This window comes from Mesocricetus auratus, unplaced genomic scaffold (assembly GCF_017639785.1).
Source record: "Mesocricetus auratus isolate SY011 unplaced genomic scaffold, BCM_Maur_2.0 Super-Scaffold_100011, whole genome shotgun sequence".
Taxonomy (NCBI): domain Eukaryota; kingdom Metazoa; phylum Chordata; class Mammalia; order Rodentia; family Cricetidae; genus Mesocricetus; species Mesocricetus auratus.
Window position 1 is genome coordinate 30,513,271 of NW_024429195.1, and position 23,843 is coordinate 30,537,113.

Here is a 23,843-nt window from a genome sequence, read left to right on the forward strand (position 1 = left end):
GGAATGATTTATTCCTCGTATCAGTAGAATGGCAAAGTGAAATCTACTACTGGTTGCAGGGGAGACACTGAGAGGAGGGAGGCGGAAACTGAGGTCCGGATGTATTGTATGAAAGAATAAAACAACAAAAACAACCTATAGCCCAAAAGATGAATGCTGCCTCCAGGTCCAACACATCCAGGGCCTTCTCCTAAAAAATGGTTTGCAGAAGCAGAGGCCCGGAGACCTTACGCCCTTCTCTCAGTCAGTAGGCAGAATTAGGAGATGGTAATTTGATTGTATAGGGAATTCTCACAACAAAACTTTGAGGTAGTGGGGCGTGGCCACCCCCTTCTGGGGAATCAAGGAACTGCAAGCACTCCAAAGCCCTGGGTGATGTCAAGCGTGGCAGCATGACAGTGGGCCTGAAGCCTTTCACTCTCGTTTGTTCATTTAGGTAGTAAAGCACACCTTCCTGTGTGGCCAAGGACAGCACCTGGAAAACCACTGGCTCGAATCTACACAGTCTGAGTTCACTTCACTGTCACGAAGAATGAAATGAAGACAGGAAGCCCGTCCTGAGCTAAAGATGAAACCGCTGGGAAGGACATGTCTGAAGTCCCTAACCCTCACCTGTAAAGCGGAAGCCGACCTGACACGGTGGCTTTGGGAAGAGGCAGTGCTGTGGTGCCATGATCGGCAGACAACAAATGCTTGACAGCCACAGCCAGGAGTTAGCTTTCACTCGCCCCTCATGCAGTAATGGAGACCAAACCCAGGGCTTCGTGCGTGCTGGGCCAGCACTCTGCCACTCCCTCCCCCAAATCCTCAGCCCTACATCATCCTTCTAAAGGATCCAAAAGTAAAAGCCCACACTGGATGGGGAAGACATGGCTGGAGGTGAGTGCGTTTAGCCTGCTGAAGGGCCTGAGCTCACACATTGGCACCAGGAAAAAGCATGCCAGCCTTGCTATTAGCAAGCAGCTTTGCTTCACATCACGACTTCCCAGTGATTACAGAACTGCACTCTAAGGAAGTCTGTGGCTGTGTCTCAAGTGTGCATGTGTGTCATTGTTTGTAATTAAAAAAAAAAGATATGTGCGCCCCCAAAAGAGCAAGATGAAACATCATAAACTTTAAAAGTAGTTCACTAAAATTTGTTTATTGTGGCACTAACTTTTTATATGGTTATTCTGCATTTCTCATGAAAGTTAAAACTCCAAGTAGTGGCGAATAACCCCATCTGCAATGCAGCACAGATGACTACAGGTCCTGACTATTGACAGTACCCATGCACTTCTACCTGCCAGACAAAGACTTGGCAGCTTACCAACGGTGTCACAGACCTCCGGTTCTTATTACTGCCCAGTAAATGTCAACAGCGCAGCTAAAAGCCCACACGGAACTGAGCCACATGGAGAAACAGCCACGGGAGCTTGTGCGCATGAGAGTCAAAATACAGACTATTTATTCATCTCCTTCCACTAGGGAGGACGCTGTTCTCAGACAAGTGAGTTATCAGTTGTCAGGCGTTGCTTTTGGAGAATGATCAATGAATTCCTTCTCAAGGGTTGGATATTGAAACCAGGGTCCGTCACCACGGGCACGCATCAGTCTTCGAACTTCAAGCTCCTTTATCCTGAAACAAAGGGAATAATAACGGTGTGAGAACGGACACAGAAGCAGGTGCAGCTACTGCAGTGTCAGCACAGAGGTTCTCAGAAAGCAAAACACCACCACAGGACACGGTTACACACTGCTCATGCGTGTAAGTCAGCAGACCAGACACATAGCTGACCATCCACGGTCCTGTTCACAATAGCTAAGATATGGAAGCAGCCTAGCAGCCCATCAATAGATGAATGGAAAAAGAAAATGTGGTACATATACACAATGGAATTCTATTCAATCACGAAGAAAAAACGCAACCATGTCATATGCAGAAAAAAAAAAAAACGAAGCTGGAGATGATCGTGTTAAGTGATAAAGCCAGATGAGCATGACATGTCTTCTCTCTTATATGGAATCGAGAGTTTATACATACTGATGTGCAGATGTACACAGAACACAAAAGAGGATGGAGAACTGCTAGGGACAGAGTGGGGCCAGTGGAAGGGAGGAAGGAGGATAAGAGAAGGTAAATGGTAGGTAAAGATGAGTAATACACACTGAAGTACGTTTATAAAGATGTCATCAGGAAAGCCATTATTTTATACACCAAAATAAAAACAAACGAAAACACCCCGATAATCCCAGCTACAGATTTGATCACTGTATCCATGAGTGGCTCCTATGCACAGAGCCACATGGAGACAGATCTACTACACATCTAGAAACAGAGTCAGGGATTGATGACTTACAGTGATCAATCTTCCCCACAGGTCTTGCTCCGTGACTGTGAGACAGTGCCTGTCTGTCTTCAACATCTCAATGCTAGTACAGTTAGCCACATACAGAACACGTCCTAATGTGCCCATGTGAGAGTCCTATGCTGTGGGGTGGTGTGACTGCCCTTGTGGGAGACCTCACGCCTCTGCCTATACTGCTGCTATCAGTAAGTAGTAGGAGAGGGAACTTCTGAATGGCCTCCATTTGACATCCTCAACTCAGAGCCCCGCTCAGCTGTCATCCTTTAACCGGGGTGACTGCACAAGACGCATTCCCTGTGCTTCATCCAAGGCCACTTCTTCTCCAGCAACCCTTGACCTTCTGGAATACGCATACTAATCTTTTTGTGCAACTATACCCACTCCATAAGCATTAACCAGCTTATAAGATTATATACGTTTGCAACTGTGACCTAAAGACTAAATACGATCCTTCTTTTCCCTACTCTTTTAAATATAATTGCACAAAATGGGTAACTATAGTAATTAAAAGAGTTCATAAATTTGAGACGGAGTGGAGGACATGGGAAGAGTTAGAGTGAGGAAAGGAAGGGGAGTAGAAATGATGTAAATACAGCACTCATGTAGAAAGTTCTTACAAAAATAAGATGCATGCAAAAAACAAACAAACAAACAAAAAAAAAACAACGCTGAGGAAATGGCTGAGTAAAGTGCTGGCCTCGCAAGGATATGATTTCAGTCTGAAAATCCATGTAAAATCATCTGGGTTTATATTCCACCGCTGAGGATATAGAAACAGATCGTGGACTTGCTAGCCAGCTGCCAGCCTAGTTACTTGACAAGCTCCGGGCCAGTGAGAAACACTGTCTTAAAATTTTTTCTTTAAAAAAGATATACAGAGTGAGAATACTGAGATTGCTCTCTGGCTTCCTTAGACATACACCCCCCCACACACACACAGCTGTATACACACTTACACATATATCTGCACACAGACACACAACAAGAAAAATAAAATCAGAACCAAACAAAGAAAAAAACATAACTAAGACAGTCCCTGGACTGAAGGAAGCACAGTATTCCAGGCACACAACCTCACAGGCAGATCAGCAGCTGAAAGGCACAGTAAGGGCTGTATCTGCACCCAAGCAGGCGCTGTATGAGGGTGGTATCTGCACTGATGGAACTTAACGTCGGACAAGTACTTTCTTAGAAGCAGGTTCACAGGGTTACATAGGGCAGTTTCTAAAGACATGGGCCGGAAGGAAACCAGCCATGCGCAGTGCGCCACTATGTGCACAGAGAAGCTTATTGAAGAGTGACTTTCCAGGGCAGCAGAGAAGGCTCAGCAGTTAAGAGCACTGCTGCACTGACAAAGGCCTGTCACTCTAGCTCCAGATGACGGGACACCGTCTTGTGACCTCCACGGGCTTGTACACACAGAGTGAACACATGTGCACAGAGACATGTACCCACAGCCATGAACTAAAAAAGAAGAGCTGCTTTCGGTACGCTGTCATCTCTCCAGTCAGCAGCAGTCCTCCCTCCTACCAGGCGAGCCCTCTCCCCAGCCTCATGCCCTCCTTCCCATCCCTTTCTCCTACCGTAAGTCAGCCTTTTCAGATTCAATCTGGAGGATAGCCATGGTCTTCTCATAATTCTTTTCGGGAGAATTATAGAAAGTTCTGGCAATCCATCTTGATATTGGGTGCTAAGGAAACATTTATTTAAAATCAATTATCTTCTGAAGGATGCTTGTTTTTCTGATTGACTACTGTTTTAAATGACTAAAACACTATCACCAATAACTTTCACATGCTGAAACTACTTTAAACACTAGGTTCACACTATGTTGCCACCACTTTTGAGATAAGCACCAAGGTAGTAACATTTGACCAGAGCCTGTGTACTCCCTTCACACTGCACTGAGGGGCTGGAGCGCAGGGCAGGGCAGGGCAGGGCAGGAGGCAAACCAAATTCTACTGATCCAAATGCAAATACCTTTTCCCCAGACTACACAAAATATCATATTTATAATTTTTAAATTTAAATTAGAAACAAGCTTGCTTCACATGTCAATCCCAGCACCCTCTCCCTCCCCTCCTCCCCCACTCCCCATCAACTCCCTCACCCCCTACCTCATCTCCCCTCTGCTCCCTAGGGAGCGTGAGGCCCTCCATGGGGGATCTCCAAAGTCTGTCATATCCAAGAATCATTACTTATAAAATTTTTTTTTTAATATTGTGGGCTAGAAAGATGACTGAACAGTTTAGATCACTTGTTGCTCTTGCAGAGGATCTGGGTTCAATTCCCAGCATCCACTTTTTGGCTCAGAACCCTTAGTAACTCCAATTTCAGGGGATCTGATACCCTCTTCTAGCCTCCTTGGATAACGAGCACACATGTGGAATACATTCATATATTTAGGCAAAACACCCAGTCATAAAATAAATCTAAAAAAGAATTTTTAAGTTAAAAATATATCATCTACTTAATGTGAAAAACTATATCATAATTGTCTAATTTACCACAACACTAACAAGCTATCCAATAAGAATTTTAAAGAGCTATGCGAACCTTGTAATACTCCCAGTGTTCTGGGATGTAGCCTTCTGGGATTTCTGCAAGTTCGGCTTCACCTAGTTAGAGAAGATGACAATGGCACTCAGTTAGCACTGACAGTCACCAGCCCCACACCAGCTCTTCCAGAGCAGTGAGCAGCCAGCTTCTCGTGGTTCTAAGGGCTGCTCCCTCTAATGCGCTAAACTCACTGGAGGGAGATCAGTCCCTCATGAGGGGTTCTAGCCATCTAAGTGTACAATAGGACCTCCAGCATCTCAGCAGAACTTCCCATGTTGCTCTTATATAACAAGACATAATAAAAGACACACTTTATTTTTTGTTCCTCTCTGTATCTATCAGACAGAATATTCTAAGACTCAAAATAATTCAGCATTTTAAGATACTGCTCAGAAGACCTTTTACATGCATTTGATGCTTAGAGGACTCTAGGATGAATTTTCTCTCTCTCTCTCTCTCTCTCTCTCTCTCTCTCTCTCTCTCTCTCTCTCTCTCTCTCTCTCTCTCTCTCTCTCTCTCTCTCTGGCTTGTCAAAACTGGTTTTGGAAAAGGAGATGTAGTGGTTTGAAGAAGAAAGATCCCCTAAACACTTAGTCACCAGGTAGCAGAACTGTTTGAAAGGATTAGGAGGATTACGGGGTGTGGCCTTGTTGGAGGAAGTGTGTCACGGGGGCTGGGCTTTGAGATTTCAGAAGACCACGCCAGGCCCAGCTTTTCTTTCTGCATATGAATCATGATGTAGCTCTCATCTACTGTTCCAGCACCATGACTGCCACGGTGCTCCCATGATAATAATGGGCTAAACCTCCGAAACTGTAAGCAAGCCTCCAATTCAAGGCTGTCTTTTATAAGAGTTGCCATGTCATGGTATCTATTCACAGCAATAGAACAGTGACTAAGACAAGACAGAGACAGAAGATAAGACTTTAGAAGCCACCACCTCTGTAGAAATGTCCCCACAGGGCACATGCTATTCTAGAGGTCCCAAAGCTTTCAGTAGGTGGGACCTGGAGGGAGGAATTAGTGACTAGGTCAAGACCACCCTGATTCCAGCAAGCTTCCTCTGCTTCCTGGTACCCCTCCTACTCCAGCATCCACCTCATGGCAGAACAATGTCTCTCTGAAACCATGACAAAATGCAACTTCCTTCCTTTCACTGTCTGTGTCAGATTGTTGGTCACAGCAATGCAAAAGTAACTAATGTAAATGTTTATAATTTCCTTTTTTAAAATTTTGTGTATACGTTTACAAATGTTATCATTTCATGGAGTGAGGCCTAGATGAGGGACTTACCAATAAATATGTTCACCAGCGTTATGCCAATTACAACTGGAATCCCAGTCAACAAAATGTAGAATTTCTATGAAAAAAAAAAAAGGTTTCTCATGATCTTTCCTACTTCTCCCACCAAAATTATCCTCATTCAATTTCCTTAATATCCTTACTAAAAACAAACATGTCAATTTGGGAATCAGAATTACTAATTTCTGTCACATTTCTCTGATTTAGTTCTTAAACACAACTATTAAGTACAGTACAATATATGAAATAACTTTGACTTCTTGGTTAAAGCAATGCAATAAAGAAAATTCTGTAATCGAATACAGTATGAAAATAATAGCATTTTAGCCTCTGAATGTCACTGGAGTTGGTCATGGTAAGAACATCCCTGGATATGATAGCACACACTTGGGAATCCAGCACTCAGGAGGTAGAGGCAGGAGGATCAGGAGTTAAAAGTCAGCCTTGGCTACTTTTAACAGCAAGTTTGAGGCCAGTCTGGGATAACAAAAGGTCCTGTGTCAATTAAAAAAAAAAAAGGGGGCTAAGGAGAGGCAGTGAGAGCAGGAGGAGGGAGGGCTTCTTGGGTTGCCAGAGCTCTGTTGATGAGCATTTCCGGGGCAATGGCAGAGTCCAAACAACCCTCCATTTTTAAGCCTCTAGTTGGTACTCTTTTAGACCATGAGATAGACAAGTAGCATTCTATATAAGCAGATTATTTGCACTACTGCTAAATTAAGAATGTCACCTTAAAACCAGTGCTCAAATAGCATGAATTTAAAAAAAAAATCACATCCTAAAATAGAGGTGCTTCACTACAAGTCTTCCAGTGGGTCTTCTGCTAATTCACAACTGTCTTAGTGATACAAAGAACCAGCTGAGAGGTGCTTCACTACAAGTCTTCCAGTGGGTCTTCTGCTAATTCACAACTGTCTTAGTGATACAAAGAACCAGCTGAGAGGTGCTTCACTACAAGTCTTCCAGTGGGTCTTCTGCTAATTCACAACTGTCTTAGTGATACAAAGAACCAGCTGAGAGGTGCTTCACTACAAGTCTTCCAGTGGGTCTTTTGCTAATTCACAACTGTCTTAGTGATACAAAGAACCAGCTGACTGGCTCAGCTTTTAGGTTCTGAAAACCTTCAGTTTTTCATGGTGCCGGGAATGGACCACAGGGCCTGAGGCATACATGCACTGAGCAACCGTCACCCACCCACCTCATGTTGTGGGTTTACTTTTATACTTGAAGAGGAAGCACACATTGGACTTCAGACCCCATAACTCTGCGCAGAAGGGATGGCTGGCGCTTGACCTGCAGTCAGCATGAACCCCTGTTTTGAAAAAAGGGTTCTAACTATCTTTTAAAAAAATCAGTAGTAAATTAAGACCTTACTACACAATGTCAGTATCTCCGGGGGGGGTAGTAGTTTTAAAATGAAAGATATCTGCTAAATAGGAATACCCCCCAAATTTTGTAGTTAAGAATATTTTCAACTTACCAGTAACCTTAAAAAGCGGTTGTCATAGAATGAAGAAGACTTGATGATGAACAGTCTCTTGCCATGGTCCCCACTGTGGCGCACAGGAGCTGGAAATGTGAGACTGTTTAACAGGGCTCATGCAGGGGGTGTGCAGAGAAGATCATGCGACACTATGAGTGAATGTGCTTTGCTTGCACATCAGATGGGCAGGACAAGTTTCAAAGACTGACAGGCTGTTCTCAAAGACAGCTGCTGCTTTGTTTTCTTTTCATTTTAGGAGTAGCAGGTGAAGCCCAGTCTTCACACATAGGGTAAGCGTTCCTAGTTAGAGTGCTGCTCACTTGATCCCTGTAGCAGCATCGAGCAATCACTGCAGTGTACCTTAGAAGCAGGCAGGGAAGGCAGACACTCTTGACAAGCTGCTCACCTTTGTTTCCCTGACAATAACAACCACACGAACTAACACTACCTAAAAAAACAAAGCTGAAGGGCAGGAAGGTGCTGCAACACAATGGACAGGACTGGCAGTATCTATTCCAATCTCGAGCAGAAACTTAATTATTACAGACTACACACTAGTGTGTGTGTGTGTGTGTGTGTGTGTGTGTGTGTGTGTGTGTGTGTGTGGTATGCTTTGGGCTAAACTCAGGACCTTGTATATGCTAAGTACAAATCACACGACCAACACTGCAGAAGTAACAAGACTAAGAGACCCTGACATATCTTCACAAACCCTTTTAAAAGTTACCATTATGGAAGAAAGTCAGCGGAATGATACTACAAACCATTCACTATTCACTAAGGACTGAAATGCCCATTCGTGTGCAGGTCCTCTGCTACGTCTGGAGTCCAAGATGGGTACAGACCGAAGACCCAGTGGGAGGAAAACAGTGGACAAGGGATCTCAAGTCCATGAGAGTAGCAAAGGGAAGAAACAGAGCCAGCAGCAGAGAACAGACCAGAGGAAAGAGCCAGTTCAGAGAGGCCAGTGGAGGGAGCAGAGACCAAGCACTGCTCACTCACGGAAGAAGTTGGTTGGGTTTGTTCTACCTGTGCTGGCTACTTTTATGTCAACTTGACACAAGCTAGAGTCATTGGAGAGGAGGGAGCCTCAAGTGATAAAATGTCTCCATAAGACTGGGATGTAGGCAAGTCTGGAGGGCATTTTCTTAATTAGTGATTTATAGGGAAGGGCCATGCTTGGGCTGGTGGCCTGGGTTCTATAAGAAAGCAGGCTGAGCAAGCAAGTAAGGAACATCCCTTCATGGCCTCTGCCAAATTCCTGACTCCATGTTCCTGCCCTGTTTGAGTTCCTGGCCTGGCCTCCTTTGGTGATAGACTACACTGTGGAAGTGTAAACTAATGAGCCCTTCCCCTCCAACTTGTTTTTGGTCATATTTCATCACAGCAACAGAAACCCTAATAAGGCAAACTGGAACCAGACAGGGAGTATTGCTGTGACGGACCAGACCATGTTGTTGTGGAGAGAACTGTGGAAACACTTTGGAACTTTGAACCAGAAAACCCATGGTATACTCAGGGCTCAGTGAGCTGTTCTGTAGAGCTGGCAAGATAAGAACGTGGAGAGCAGTAGAGTTGATGGAAACGGCTTGTGGAGGTTTCACAGGGAAGAAATGACTCTACTATTGGTGAAAGTGAATGGCAACAATGGTGGAATGGAGCCAGCGGGAGCCTAGAATACAAGCTGTGAGCACCACGAAGGGCAGACCAGAGAGGAGGCCCAGCCCTTTGGAGGAACCCAGAGGACTGTGAGTAAGGTCCAGATACTGGACGTTAAGTTACTTATACTGTTGAAGTTCAGTTTTGTTTTGTTCACATTGTGACTATATCCCAATTCTTCCCTCTTGAAGTGACAAGGTACTCTATTTTTTATTTTATATTTAGCCACAATTGGTAGATTTTGAATTTTAAAAGAGACTGGCTATTTTTAAAGGATTGAATTTTATAAAGAGTGTGTGGCCTTTAAAGTTGGAATGTTTACAATGTAATGTTGATATTAATGTGTGATCTTAGGGAAGAACAAGAATGGAAAGGTTATGGCTTAACAGAGATGTGTTTGCATGTTAAGTTGGCAAGGGGTCAATTGTGTTGGCTAGTTTTATGTCAACTTGACACATGCTAAAGGAGGGAACCTCAATTGAGAATATGCCTCCCTAAGAGGCATTTTCTTAATTAGTGATTGGTGAGGGAGGACCCAGCCCATTGTGGGTGTGCTACCCCTGGGCTAGTGCTCATTGGCTCCCTATGAAAGCAGACTGAGCCAGCAAGCCACGTGAGCAAGCCAGTAAGCAGTACCTCTCTATGGCTTCTATACCAGCTTCTGCCTCCAGGTTCCTGCCCTGTTTGAGTTCCTGTCTTGACTTCCTTTGATGATGAACTACAATGTGAAATTGTACACTAAAGAAACCCTTTCCTCCCAAATTGCTTTTGGTCATGGTGTCTCATCACAGCCATAGAAACCGTAATTAAGACACAACCTAAAACATGCAATCCACCAAAAGGATCTCTCAAAAGACCCAGAACCTAGATTCCTGTGAATGCCCTGAATGGGTACAGATTGTGGTAGTTTGTATAAGAATGGCCCCCAGACTCGTATTTGAATGCTTAGGGAGTAGCATTAGGTGTGGTCTTGGAGGAAATGTGTTACTATGGGTGGGACTTGGAGTTTCAAAGCCCAAGACAGGCCCAATGCCTTGTTCTTTCTGATGCCTGCCTATCTAGATATAGAACTCTAGGCTCCTTCCCCCGTTACTACCTGGTCCAAAATCCCAAGTCCCCTGCCAGGATTTCATCACTTACCCATGGCATACTGACAATGATTCTGAGAAGGGACAGTGAGGTGGCTCAGAAGGGACGGGCATTCATTGCCAAGATTGATAACCTGAGTTTGGTCCCCAAATCCCAAATAATAGGAGAACTGATTCCCACAAGTTGTCATCTGACCTCTACACATATAGGCACTTGGGCTTTGGGTCCAGGTTCTCCTCCACCCCAATCAGGTCCTGACCACCATTGGCCCCACCCCCTCAACACCTAGGTCTTCCAAAAGCCCCGCATCCAGACATCAGAAAACCCATCCACTACTTCTGCCAATTTCACTTGTCCAATGATTCTAATATTCATTTTACACATTGTATCCCTTGTCTGAGTTCACAGTACTTTGTTCACATATCTTGTGATGTATCAGCTTTAAAATGGGAAGGAGTTCAGTGTTTCCCATTCATAAGATGGAAGTCTTGCTGTATGAGCCTGTGGCAAATCATGATGGGGAGTTTGTAACATAACAAACTGCTCATCTTCTAGAGGCCAGGAAGCAGAAAAAGGAAGAGGAGGGGCTGGCGCCCGAAATATTCCCTCCAAGGGCACAACTCCAATGACAAGAGGATCTTAGATTGGAATTACATTCTCAGATGCTTGGAAATGTACAAAATGAGGTAACAAGCCATAAGCCACATGGCAACAAGTAAATAAATAGAAACTGGTTAATTTAAGTCATAAGAGCTAGTTAGTAACAAGCATAAGCCTACGGCCAAGCTTTCATAATTAGTAATAAGTCTCTCTGTGTGTTATTTGGGAACTGGCAGGTAGGAAAGTAAAGTCTGCCTACAATTCAAAGCCAGCCTTCGATGCAGAGTGTATTCAAGACCAGCCTGGGCAACTTAGCCAGGCTCTGTCTCAAAATTTCATAAGAAAAAGAAAAAAGAGGGCAACCCAGGGGAAAGAACTCAGCTGAAGAGCATATGCAAAGGCTTGTATTTCATCAGCAGTACCGAAGAAGCAAATAAATAACAGGACAAATTTCATTCTATGTGTATTTTATAATTTGTTCTAGAAAGACTAATGCATGGATGTAGGTGCATGGGGTGCATAGGTGCAGGTGCATGGTGTGCATAGGTGCAGGTGCATGGAGTGTGGGTGCAGGTGCATGGGTACAGATGCATAATGCGTGGGTGCGGGTGCATGATGCTAAAAACGTTTCCTATTCAACATTTCACAACTCTTTGACATCAACGATGATCATCTTCCAGATGAGGAAATGAAGGTCATGACCAAATGCCTTCCACTTTAGTTTCCAAGAGGTGTTGACTCAAGGTCATAGAGCTTCTAAATTCTGCAACCAGGATTTGAATCTAGGCAGTCTAGTGCCAGAGAAAAGAAGACGGGGTCAGGGCTTAAAGCTTTCTGGGATACTCAAGGAAACGGTGGAAGAGATGAAACTTTCAGGAGACAATGACACAGTATGCCTATGAAAGCCGTGATACAGTGAAACAATCTCTATCGGATCAAGCAGCTAGGAGACATTCCCTGTTGATCCTCTCAACAGGGACACCCAACCATAAAATTATTTTTGTTGCTACTCCATAATTGTAATTTTGCTAGTTATGAATCTCAATGTAAACATCTATTTTCCGGTGGTCTTAGGAGACCCGTGACGCCTGGGGTCGTGACCCACAGATTGAGAACCACCGCAAGACAGCAAATTTATGACTGCATTAACATACAACAGAAACAATCTGGGCTGAACCCATCATTACACACTCATCAACACTACAGTATTTTTCAAAACACAAACATTTTTCGTGGACTTCTAGAACGTCGTGAGCTGCACGGGCAGCTACTGCTGTGCCTAGTGGAGCTGTCACCCTGGAGTCTTTTTTCCACTCGTGCCTATGAACATCACAGCCTTTATTTCAGTGCGCTTCTCGGGTTAGAAGCAGCTTCAGGGGCCACCTATGCAGACTCCGCCGTGAGTCCGGCGATGTGGCGCAAGCCTGTAATCCCAGCACTCGGGAAATGGGGCCGGAGGGCGGGAGGTTCGAACCTCCGGGGTTGTACCAGCCCAGACCTGGTCTCGATGCGTTGCCCTTGGAGACGCGGGCCGCAGCTCCACGCCGGGCCAGCCCGGCTGCAAGGAAGCAGCGCCCGGCACGGTGAGCGACAACGTGCTTCGCAAAGCTAACAAGAGGCCACCGGTGGCCGCAGCAGCCCCTCACACAGCCGGCGCGGCGCCTCCTCTAGAAACCCCAGGCCAACTTTGTCCCCGCTCCCTCCCTCCGAGGTCCCCAAGGTCACCTGCAAACAGCCCTCCCACCTCTCACCCGCGTCCCCAAGGCCTGCACCCACCGACAGTCTTCGGAAAGGTCCGTGTGAGAAGACTTCCGACCCCGAGTCTAGTGCCAGCACGGCGGCCAGACAGCGCTGTCAACGCGGCGACCGAAGCCCGCTGCAGCAGGCTCATGGCCGCCATGGCTACTCCCGGCAGCGGAGGAAGTGGAGTGAGCAACGGGAGCCGGGAGGGACAATCCACCTGTGACCGCGAAACCTGGAGGCGGCCATGTTGAGTAAGGGCAGCGGCCGGTTTCTGTTCGCTTCATTTGTAGGCGCTGGCGGACAGAAGTAACGACATCGTAGCTGGGGACCGCGAAGAAAGCCGCTCGAAGCTCCATGGTGGATTAAGGGTGGGCGGCGGGGAGAAAGCAGTGAGAGCGGCCGTGTTTAGTAAGGGCAAAGCCTGTTCCTGTTGGCTTCACGAGTCGGCAGACAACGCCGGAAGTGACCTTGTGGGCCCCAGCTCAGTGGGCCTGCTGTAGAGACATGGCTGCCACCAGTGTAGTGGGTGTTTGTAGACGAGTCTCGGCGTTCCTGAAGACTGTGGGTTCCCTAGTAAATCCCCAGGCCCCCGCTCGTTCCGGGTAAGTGATGCAGGGGGGATGGCCGCCCCCGTCTTTGAGTGCAGGGAGCATTGGGACGGAGGCCACCTCGGGGGCAGAGGGCGTGGCCTTGGGGTCGCCCACCCCGGCGCGTCCGGCCCTCCGCCAGCGTTCTGGGGCTGCGCTCCGTGCTGGGGCTGCGGGCGGACGCGCTCCGTGCTGGGGCTGCGGGCGGACGCGCTCCGTGCTGGGGCTGCGGGCGGACGCGCTCCGTGCTGGGGCTGCGGGCGGACGCGCTCCGTGCTGGGGCTGCGGGCGGACGCGCTCCGTGCTGGGGCTGGGTGGGTCGGCAGGGACGTTTCCGAGGAGTCGCTCTGGGGACGGACGACCGTGCCGGGCGTGAGACAGAAGGGATTGATTGGGACCGTCGGGCTCCGACCCCGATTGCCACGCAGCTACTAAGTGATGAGAGTCGACAGAAGGTGTTTCTGCGAGCGTGAGAAAGAGACAGCTTCCTCTTCGTTGACACTTGCCCACACCAGCCGAGTTTTGTAACTGAAGGAAGCAACCCATGTTTGGTTCTGTGCGTCTATTGTGCTCGGGGTTGTTAACACTAACTTCGGGAATTGGCTTTTTAAAATTTTTGCAGAGCTGCTACTTGATCATGGTGACAAATTTGAATAAATTATTTCGTCTTTCATCATCCTCTTTTCTTTAAGAATGAAATAATTTAGCCGGGCGTTGGTGGCGCACGCCTTTAATCCCAGCACTTGGGAGGCAGAGGCAGGCGGATCTCTGTGAGTTCGAGGCCAGGCTGGACCGACAGCCTCCATAACAGAGAAACCCTGTCTCGTAAAAACCAAAAAAAAAAAAAAAAAAAAAAAAAAAGAATGAAATAATTTGGGGCTGGAGAAATAATAAATAATAAAATAATTTGGGCCTCAGTGGTTAAGAGAACTTGTACTTAAAGAGGTTCCTAGCACCCACATAGTGAGTGGCTCACCAGCATCTTTAACTGGGGATCCGAGGCCTTCTTTCGGACCTCTAAAGACATCAGCCACACACTCGTGGTGCGCACACATGCAAAGAAAACATTCAGATACATAAGCATTAAATTTTTTGTTTTTGTTTTTTTGTTTTTTTGTTTTGTTTTTCGAGACAGGGTTTCTCTGTGGCTTTGGAGGCTGACCTGGAACTAGCTCTTGTAGACCAGGCTGTTCTGGAACTCACAGAGATCTGCCTGTCTCTGCCTCCCAAGTGCTGGGATTGAAGGCGTGGGCCACCGTCACCCGGCTAGCATTACAACTGTTTAATGAAATAATTTTAGTGTGTTTATTTTTAATAAGTACCCATCACTCAGAAGATGGTAAAGGCAGTTGAGGACTACCAGATGAACGCATTGCCATTAGTCCTTTAGTTTTGCAGGTAAACACATTTCACTTACCATTATTTCCCCAGAACAATAGAAAAGTTTTCAGAGTAAAATAGTAACTATATACTCTTCGCCCAGAATAATCAGTCATTGCCATCTCGTCACATTTTTCAAAATCTCAGTGTTTGTGCTCCTTTTTCTGCTCTATTTGACAGAGGTCAAATTTCACACATGGAACCAAGGACATTGCCTTACCAAGTATGACCCAGTGGTCACACTCAGGAATACTCTGCTGTTATTTAGCATACAATCAAAAATAAAAGTGAAAATTGCACTAGTAATTCCTTTCCCTATTCTTTTTTTTTTTTCTGTTTTCTTTGTCTCCAGTTCCATTCTTTTGTTCGGGACCCAATGAAGGATCATTTATTGCTCTAGTTGTCATTATTCCATTATGTTTCTTATTACTTTGTTGTGATACTGGCATTTTGGGTAGAACATAAAAACAAGTGTATTGTCAAGGCAATTTACTCTTGGTTCACAAGACAGCACTTGAGAAACATTTCACATTTTGTTTTTAGGTCATTTTACCAGGTCATTAAATAATTTTAGAAATGTAATTTATAAATTAATGCATAAGATTTTCATGCAGCTGTACAATTATTAGCAATCCTTTGGTTTTATGTTTATGAAATTCACAATGCTTTGATAACACATTTAATTCCTTTGTGGACATCTTAACCTGTGAACTCCCTTCTCTAATGTTAAAAATCTATAGATACAGAATTACTGGCTTAAAGGAGAAATGACTTTCAGAATGGTTTTGATCTACTCATAGATTTACTTGCTACAGTGGAGGGATCGTCTAGAAATGTTACTCTAACTTATAATCGTGGGGGCCAGCAAATGGCTCAGGGGTAAAGAGTCCTTGCCATTCAAGCCTGATGACCTCAGTTTGACCCCAAGAACCTAGGTAGTAGGAGCTGGATGCCATGGCACACATTTTCCATCCCAGCATTCCTGGGCCCAGATGGGAGGCAGGGAAGAGAGGAGCACCCAGAAGCTTTCAGAGCTGCTAACCTGGAGTATTCAGCAGAACAGTATAAGGTAGAAACCGCCTCTGCAAGATGGGAATGTCCTCTGACCTCTACATGTGTGTCATGGCACTAGCAGTAAATAAAAAGGTATACATATGTAATTGTGTAAATCTGTTGTCTCTGAAAGAATGGGTAACAATCTGGACAATGAAAGATACTTTCTAACACATTTTAAAAGTTTACTGTCTCTGGGGTCAAAATCCTGGGTAGAACTTTTAACATTGTAATAAAGAAATGCTTCTTGCTTATAAAATCCAAACATTATAAGCTTTAACCATTACTTACTTGTGTTTACTTGCAGGGTTTCTCTTAGTTTATTGCATAAGAACACACCACATGTCACATCTTTTCTTCAGTGTAAATTACTTCACACCACGTTGTCAAGGAAAGGACTAGAAGAATTTTTTGATGACCCGAAGAATTGGGGAGAAGAAAAGGTCAAATCTGGTGAGCTCTTTAAAATAGTCTGTATTAATGGATTGAGCCCTCCATCATCCTAGGATTATTCAGTTAAGGATTTCCTCTTAAAATTTCCTTTGCATTTTGAAGATCATTCTCGTAACTGAAGGTTGGTAGAATGTTTCAAAGAGGGGTACTTTGAAAGTGTCAGCTAACATGAGGTTTGGGTTTATTTTAGTTGGCATTAAGTAATAATTTAAAATAAATTGTAGTGACATTAGGGAATAGAAATGCATTTGACACAAATAATAGCAGCCCTTGAATGCTGTTACAGAAATGTTATTGATAGTTTCATGTTACTTAATTGAATTCCAGTCATATATAATATAATAACTCTACCCCACATTTTACAGAAACAGATTTTGAGATTGGGTAATCCACTTGGGGCAGAGTTAGAAGCATTATGTAATGTTACATATTTCTCTATTCATAGGAGCTTCGTGGACCTGCCAGCAGCTAAGGAACAAAAGTAATGAAGACTTACATAAACTTTGGTGAGAGTTTGCATATTGGACTGTTACAATTTAACAGTGGGGTCAAAACTGCACCCATGTGATAAAGAATTGGGCAGAATGATTTGTTTCCTGGTGCCATGGGTGATCATATGAGCTTTGTCTAAATATGACAGATGTTTCACGGATCAAAGATAGGAAATGTAAGGTTGTGCTGTAAGAGGCTGACTGACGTCCTTAGGCTAGTAGTGTCAAGAAACACGCTCAGAAAAGACTTGGGGACTGGTTGGCCACATTTACACTGCCTTCCTTTTTCCCCTTCCCCACTAATTTATTATTGCTTAATATAAACGCTGACAGAAAGCAGATAAAGACCTTGTAGACTTTACAGTCCAAAAGGTGACTCACCTCCTACTTGTTGAAATGAACCCTGTTATCTGCAACTCATAGGAGCCTTGAACCCTAATTAGGAACAGCAAAAGGCTGAATAGGTTTCTAAGACAATAAAGTAACAACCATTTAACAAAATGTGTGGTCTTTGGTATAAATAGCATGCACACAGAGAAGACAAAACCCTGTAAAAATCTGCAACAAGTGGAGGGTGGACTTCTGAGATCCAGAGTTCTTTGCCCTAAATACACTCCTGTTTCCTTTCCCACCCTGTTTGTTTGGAAGGCTGTTTAAAAACTAGAAATATTAAACAAGAGAAATGTTCCATTTCCAGCAAGGTTATTTTTCTTTGTTCTAAAAGAACATTCAGAAGGTAATGTCTCCAACCAGAGTCTCACCATGGGCCAGATCATTCACAACTTCTGCCTTCCTTTTTATTCTGTTCATGGCCTGGGGTTTTAGCCCATTATCCCCGTGAGTTGTGTCAAAGGGTATGTTCATTGTGAATGCAGGCACATGGCCCTGATGAGTCTGAGACTGTTGAGACAAAGTTACAGTCTAGTATTTAGCCCGAAGCTGTTTTGTTTAAACATACTTGTTTGGGGGACGTTTCACGTGATATATGCAGGCTTTGGCTTCTCTTGACTAATTAGACTGACAGCACCGGTCAGTGTGCGTGCGCAGCAGTGCCTTCCCAGCTCCCGTCAGTGTGCGTGCGCAGCAATGCCTTCCCAGCTCCTCCTCTGTTTGCTGTCTGTCACCCAACCCACTTCACTCATAGTTGTCACCTCCTGGGCACTCTAGAAGACATTTAGTTTATCCCAATCTGAAGGGTATTTCTCTTTCTTGGCAGATTAAAGAATTACACAGTGCTTACAAAAAATCCACTCATACTGTGCTCAGTTGTTACAGAGAAGTAAGTTTTAGTTAAAGTACTCTTTAACTAAAGAGTTACAATAAAGGTGAACTTAGGGCTGCTTCAGCACTCACTGTGCTAAAACCATGTCTTCTGCCACTCCTTCCCTCAGGACTGTAGAGCCTAGGATAAAGTCCTGCCCAGTTCCTTAGTCTCGCCTGCACTGCCCTCCACAGTTACTGCTGTAATTCTGAAACGGGCACCCACAAGGCCCCTCTCCCCAGCTCAGCCAGGTCAGTGCTCTGGGTGTGTCTGCTTTGTCCCCTTCCATCTTAAATCCCGTCACTAGGAAGCTTTCTCTGCTCTCCTTAGCTCTAAAGGAGGTATCTCATGTCACTGCTTAACTTTTGTAATAGTGTCGTCTCCCTTACCCAGTAGATCACAGTGGCGTTGCAGGCTAGTGGTAGAATTTACACAGAGGGTCTAAGATTTGAACCCAGAATTGCTTTGTGGCCCATTGTCTTCATTAGAGAGGGGGCTTTCGTTGCGCCCAATCCCAGGGATGTGGAGAGATTGGAATGCTCAGCATGGAGTGTTAACTGGTAGACGTGGCCTCCCTTCCCTGTGAGGTGGAGGACTTTACTAACCCTGGCCGGCTCACGAGGTGCACAGCCTGGAGGGCGGCTCTTCTGAATGCTGCCCTGTGTGAGGTTCCCAAGGACTTGAAGACTTTGGGGGCTTTTAAATTTGATGTCAGAAATCACTATAGAATAGCATTGTGTCTTTGTATTTGGTACAGGTATGTCCTTCTGAAGGAAAGAAACATGCTTCTAACTCTAGAGCAGGAGGCCAAGCGACAGAGATTGCCAATGCCAAGTCCAGAGCGGTTGGAAAAGGTAGGCTTGAGGGACCTAAGACTCCGGGTAGGGCAAAAGCTAAAAGGGAATGAGTATATGGTTCTTACATTTCTTTCAAACCTTTCTTCTGTTTGCGTGGTTTTTAATTAATTTGCAGTTTTATGCACCACGGCAATAGCGTCACTTAAGAGCGTTTTGTTACCCCCCCCAACAAGTGTCATGCCCCTCTGCTGTCTCCTTAGTCTTAGCTGCAACTTCCAGCCTGCAGATGGGTATTTATTTTGTTTATCTTGAGCAGGATAACGTTAGGTGGGCATTCAAACTGAGGATGCTGGGAGACACCAGCCAGCTAGCCTCTGAGGTAATAAGACATTAGCCACCTGGGCAAAGCATAGATAAGAAATCTAGGTTAATTTAAATGTAAGAGTTAGGTAGTAACAAGTCTGAACTATCAGCTGAGCCTTTGTAATGAGTATTAAGACTCTGAGTGGTTACTTGAGATTGGTATGTGCCTAGTGTTATTACGACTTGATATGCCGTATTTGGTTGATATCCCAGAGGCCTGCCCTTTTCTGAAGGGAAACAGAGAAGTGGATCTAGGGAAGAACTGGGAGGAGAAGAGGAAGAGGAAATTGCAGTCAGGATGTCATGTATGAAGAAGAGGAAAAGATGTATCTTCTTGCGTCTTAATGAGTCTTAACATCCCTCCCTGTGAGAACAGGGGTTGCCAAGCAGGCCGGCCAGAGTACCTGCTGAACGTGTGAGGACAGCAGTGGCCTGTCCAGGGTAGATGTGTGTTTTGCTCTGACAAAGGCAGGGAAGGTTATGCATCCCGTTAGCTTACTGCATTTTCAAACAGCATTAGAGCTGTGTCCATTCCAAACAGAGCTGATACATGGAAACCAAAGAAGTTACAGAAAGTCATACTGTAGACGCCCATGGACGAACACACACACCTGTGCCAAAAGGGCTTCCTACAAAGTACTAGAAAGAGCAGCTTCTAAATAAAAATGTCAAAGATCGCCTGCTTTGTAAATCTTTGAGTTCTTTTGGATTGCAGTTGTAGGTGATGACTGATGTTAGCTATCTTTTTGTCACCTCAGGTTGTTGATTCCATGGATGCCTTAGATAAGGTTGTTCAGGAGAGGGAAGATGCTCTAAGGCTTCTTCAAACCGGACAAGAAAAGGCAAGACCTGGTGCTTGGAGAAGGGACATCTTCGGACAAATTTTCTGGTACGTGATTATCTTGAGTTCTAAGAGGGGAGACCCTTGCCTTGTTACCCCTCTCCGTGCTCTTCAGACACGTCCCTTGTGGATGTATTAGAGATCTTATTTAAAGAGTGGTTCCCATACCCTAGAGCAGAAAATGTGCACCAAGGTGGCTTTGTCTGGTAAAAACTAATTCCAAACCCCACAACTCATCTCCGTGGGTTCTTGTCTTGTGTGAATCCTGGGTCCTTCCAAGGATTTCATGCAAGTTAGATACTTCTGACAGAAAAATCTGCCTGTACACATGTAATTTGAGATTATAAAACTCATTACTTCTTTACCTACCTTGCCCAGTAAGAACCCGAGACCTGAAAGTTCTATGTAACAAGGTCAGTTTGTGTCACTAGCCATCAGGATAGGCCCTGGGCCAAGTAATGAACACTTAACTCCTTCTGAGAAAGGATCTGGGTGTCAGCATGGACTCTGAAGAATAAAGGACCCTGAGGATCCAGGATAAGCTAACTCACCCCAGAGGAGCCAGGATAAACTCACATGTACCTTAAATGTGAGTCAGCAAGTACAGATGCTTAAGGTGTCTAGACGCTCTCCAAAGCTAAGGCTTACAAACAGCATCTTCTCACTTGATGTAGGATTTCAGCCATCCAGTCAGGAACCATCTAATCACTGCAGAAGGAAAAATTGCCAAAACCTCTCACTTCTGAGGAGCTGGGCTGTGGTGGCCCACACCTTTAATGCCAGCACTTGGGAGGCAGAGGCACCTCGAAGTTCGAGGTCAGCTTAGTCTACAGAGGGAGTTCCAGGACAGCCAGGGCTACACAGAGAAACCCTGTCTCAAAATCAACAACAACAAAACTCTTCCAAGAATTTAGGAATGTAGCACTATTTGAAAAACTTCCGCATGCAATTTTAATTGTGTTTTCTGATAACTAAAACCCACTATTACTTTTAGTTAGTACTTTTAGACACTTCCTTACCTATTTGTATGTGTGCTTGTATGTGTCGTGGCACGTATGGAAGTCAGAGCGAAGTTGGCAGAACTCAGTTCCTCCTGCTCACACACACCCTAGGGGTTGAACTCAGATGGCAAGCTCCTTCTTGCTTAGCTGTCCCTCTGGCCCCGTTCTCTAATAATTGTTATTTGCATTAATTTATTAGGCCAATTAGAAAACAATGAAGATTTTAAGTAAAATGTATGAAATATTTTGTATAAAGCAATAATTTCACTTTTTTGGCAGGCACAAATTCAAGCAGTGGCCTATACCTTGGTACCTAAATAAAAAACACAACAGGAAACGGTTCTTCACGATGCCTTATGTGGATCGCTTTATCAGGTGAGCACAATGCCCTCTTGATGAAGCTGCCTTTGTACAACAGATGGTTTATGCCCTCAGCTGTCTTTATACCTTGATTCCCATTACATAAGTAATACACTTTCATTATCTAGCACTAGGTTAAAAAAAGAAAAGGGAAGTCATATATCTGAAATCTTATCCTCCATAAAGTTCACTGTACCAATAGTTTGTATCCCTTTGGAAGTTGTATGACTTCTGTATGTCTGGAAATAAGAGGGAAATGCTACGGTACCATGTGGAATGTAAGCTCTTATTCCAGGGCTTATGGTAAGGGAGGGGTCTAGGATGATGCCATGCTACATACATGCTGTTACCTCAAGCATTTCCCGTGGTAGATTCTGCATTGAGTTTACATGAGACATGGAGCGTCTGTTACAGAACTGTAGTTGCCCAAGAACCACCAGCTTATACTTAAGAAACTAAGTAAGGTTCTTCTGGAAATTACTTAAAACACTGAATCCATGCCCACAAAGCAGACAAGCCTAAACAGTTTAACCAAAACTGCAGTTAGAAGGGAGACGGGGAGATGCGAGGTTGCAGTGTCAGAATGATAGGTGGCATCCCCAGGGAACATGGTACAAAAGCACTCTTTAGCTAGGTCCACCTGTGACCCCAGCACTGAGGAGGCTGAGGCAGGCCTGGGTACAAGACCAACAGTTAATCTTGCTGCAAATAACCAAAATCTGCCAGAGATACTTTAACTGCTCAGCAAAGCTCTTCACAAACTGATGTTTCTACCTAAAACTTAATCCAGAGAAAAATTTAAGTTTTGTTCGCCCATGTGTGCACGTGCACACTGCCCTACTGTGATAATGTGTGGGAGTTAGAGGACAGCTTGCAGGAGGCAGGCGCCCTGTAGTCCAGGTGCAGGGGATCAGAATCAAGTGCCGCCCCCTGCCGATCCCTAGCACCCGCCAGTGACTTTGTAGCCTGAGCAGTAAAATGTTTAATATACTTTAGAATCAATCTGAACTTTCCATCTTCCTCTGAACCAGCTTCCTTTGGCTTTTTGATTGGGTCTGTGTAACCCTGGGACCTGCCATAGCAGGGCAGCCTAGGATGGAGATCTGCCTGCGGGGATTCAAGATGTGCACACCCAACTTCATTTTTTGTCTGTAGTGTGCCTGTGCAGGGAGGACCCTAAAACCACCTCTTATTTAAGTACTAGTCTTGTGGGTTGTCTGTTCAGATTCTTCCTGCACTGTTCAAATCTGCCTTCTTCCAGTGTCTCTAGTACAGCCCCTTGCTGAACATCCTCGCTTCACCCTTAGGCTTCGTGATTTTCAAGGCTTTTATCACATTGTTTCAAACTATACACTAGCTCCATGTCTCCAAAATACAGCCATACCCTGTACCACCCACTCTAGTTAGGTGCTGCCTTCATCAGTGACAACTTTTACTGTCCCCTGACCCCTTGCTCATTGCCATCCTTGGTGTTGATCCTAAGCTTTGCAATCTGTCCACACTTAGTAGTTAATATGCCAAGTGAAGAACACTTCTCAGTTTCTGCAGGCACAGTATTGGGGTGGCTTGACTTCCACTACTGTTGTATTGTAGTGATCAAGTAGTACTGCTGACGTGACTGACTTTATATACTTAGATTTTTATATACTTGGCTTGCACATGCTTTGAGAAATGGAGTGGCTTTGTCTAATTGCTGTTATGTTTTTATTCTAGACTGAGAGTTGAGAAACAAGCTCGAATTGAAGCAAGAAAGAAAAGCTTACAGAGAAAGAAAGAAAGAATTCTGCAGGCAAAGTTCCCACATCTATCTGAAGACCGGAAGTCAAGTACTGTCTAGGATGACATCAGAAGTGCGGTTCTGGTCTTGCAGTCTGGGTCCTGATGTGAATGTCTGTTAAGCAGTTTATTAAAGAAATGCTCTTGTTCAAATGACATCAGTTGTTCTTCCGGATAAAAAGCATGTTAATTAACCCTAGAAGTGGTGCTGCTTCTACCGAAACCAGGCACAGAGTTCAGGTTCAGTTCCCACTGAACAGGTCGTGACTCTAAGCAGGCTTAACAATGCCTGCTGTCTTGGTATAAATCTGATGCTAGCTGCCAGGTGGTGCAAGACTGGAGTGCATTTGGGAATGCTGTTTTCACCACACTGTTCAAAGTGTGAGGGGGAGGAGGCTGGAAAGATGGCTTAGTGCTTAAGAGTACTAATAGTTGCTCTTCCAGAGGACCCAGATTCAATTCCCAGCACAAACATGGAGGCTTACAACCATCTGAAACTCCACTTGGAGGGGAGCCAACACCCTCTTCTGGCCTCCACAATCACTGGGCACAAGTGTGTTGCAGATAAACATGCAGATGAAACACCCATACACATAATTGTTTAAGCATGGAAGGGACACAGATACTGTTAGCAAAACAGAGATTGCTTCCCACCATCAGAATAATGGAAAAAGCAGTACTGACAACAGCAAGTCACAAC

The 23,843-nt window shown here is 44.8% G+C and overlaps 2 protein-coding genes across 6 annotated transcripts; one reads left to right on the plus strand and one right to left on the minus strand.

Moving 5' to 3' along the window:
• Positions 1-1,125: 1,125 nt before the first annotated feature.
• Ndufb5 (NADH:ubiquinone oxidoreductase subunit B5) lies at positions 1,126-12,972 on the minus strand. The gene is made up of 6 exons (XM_005069727.4): positions 12,814-12,972; positions 7,687-7,775; positions 6,201-6,267; positions 4,905-4,966; positions 3,932-4,038; positions 1,126-1,618 (listed from the first exon to the last, which is right to left on the minus strand). The coding sequence occupies exons 1-6, from the start codon at positions 12,935-12,937 to the stop codon at positions 1,498-1,500; spliced, it is 570 nt and encodes a 189-aa protein (XP_005069784.1). The 5' UTR covers positions 12,938-12,972; the 3' UTR covers positions 1,126-1,497.
• Positions 12,973-13,158: 186 nt separating this feature from the next.
• On the plus strand, positions 13,159-23,299 carry Mrpl47 (mitochondrial ribosomal protein L47). Of its 5 annotated transcripts, none has more exons than XM_013113051.3 (7): positions 13,159-13,382; positions 16,108-16,253; positions 16,699-16,759; positions 18,763-18,859; positions 19,924-20,054; positions 21,287-21,382; positions 23,081-23,299. In XM_013113051.3, exons 1-7 carry the CDS (start codon positions 13,285-13,287, stop codon positions 23,202-23,204), a joined length of 753 nt encoding a protein of 250 aa, XP_012968505.1. In that variant the 5' UTR covers positions 13,159-13,284; the 3' UTR covers positions 23,205-23,299. The 5 variants fall into 5 exon arrangements, with proteins under 5 accessions (XP_012968505.1, XP_040610453.1, XP_040610452.1 ...); XM_040754519.1 differs by lacking the exon at positions 13,159-13,382 and adding an exon at positions 13,678-13,923; XM_040754518.1 differs by lacking the exon at positions 13,159-13,382 and adding an exon at positions 14,683-14,765.
• Positions 23,300-23,843: the final 544 nt, after the last annotated feature.

Excerpts from the sequence above, each read along its gene's own strand:
- Ndufb5 (XM_005069727.4), bottom strand. The coding sequence starts at position 12,937 with ATGGCGGCCATGAGCCTGCTGCAGCGGGCTTCGGTCGCCGCGTTGACA. Across the intron at positions 6,268-7,686 it reads ACCGCTTTTTAAGGTTACTG|AAATTCTACATTTTGTTGAC; the intron begins GTAAGTTGAAAA and ends TTTTTTTCATAG. Across the intron at positions 4,039-4,904 it reads AACACTGGGAGTATTACAAG|CACCCAATATCAAGATGGAT; the intron begins GTTCGCATAGCT and ends ATGTTTCCTTAG.
- Mrpl47 (XM_013113051.3), top strand. The coding sequence starts at position 13,285 with ATGGCTGCCACCAGTGTAGTGGGTGTTTGTAGACGAGTCTCGGCGTTC. Across the intron at positions 13,383-16,107 it reads CAGGCCCCCGCTCGTTCCGG|GGTTTCTCTTAGTTTATTGC; the intron begins GTAAGTGATGCA and ends GTTTACTTGCAG. Across the intron at positions 20,055-21,286 it reads ATCTTCGGACAAATTTTCTG|GCACAAATTCAAGCAGTGGC; the intron begins GTACGTGATTAT and ends CTTTTTTGGCAG.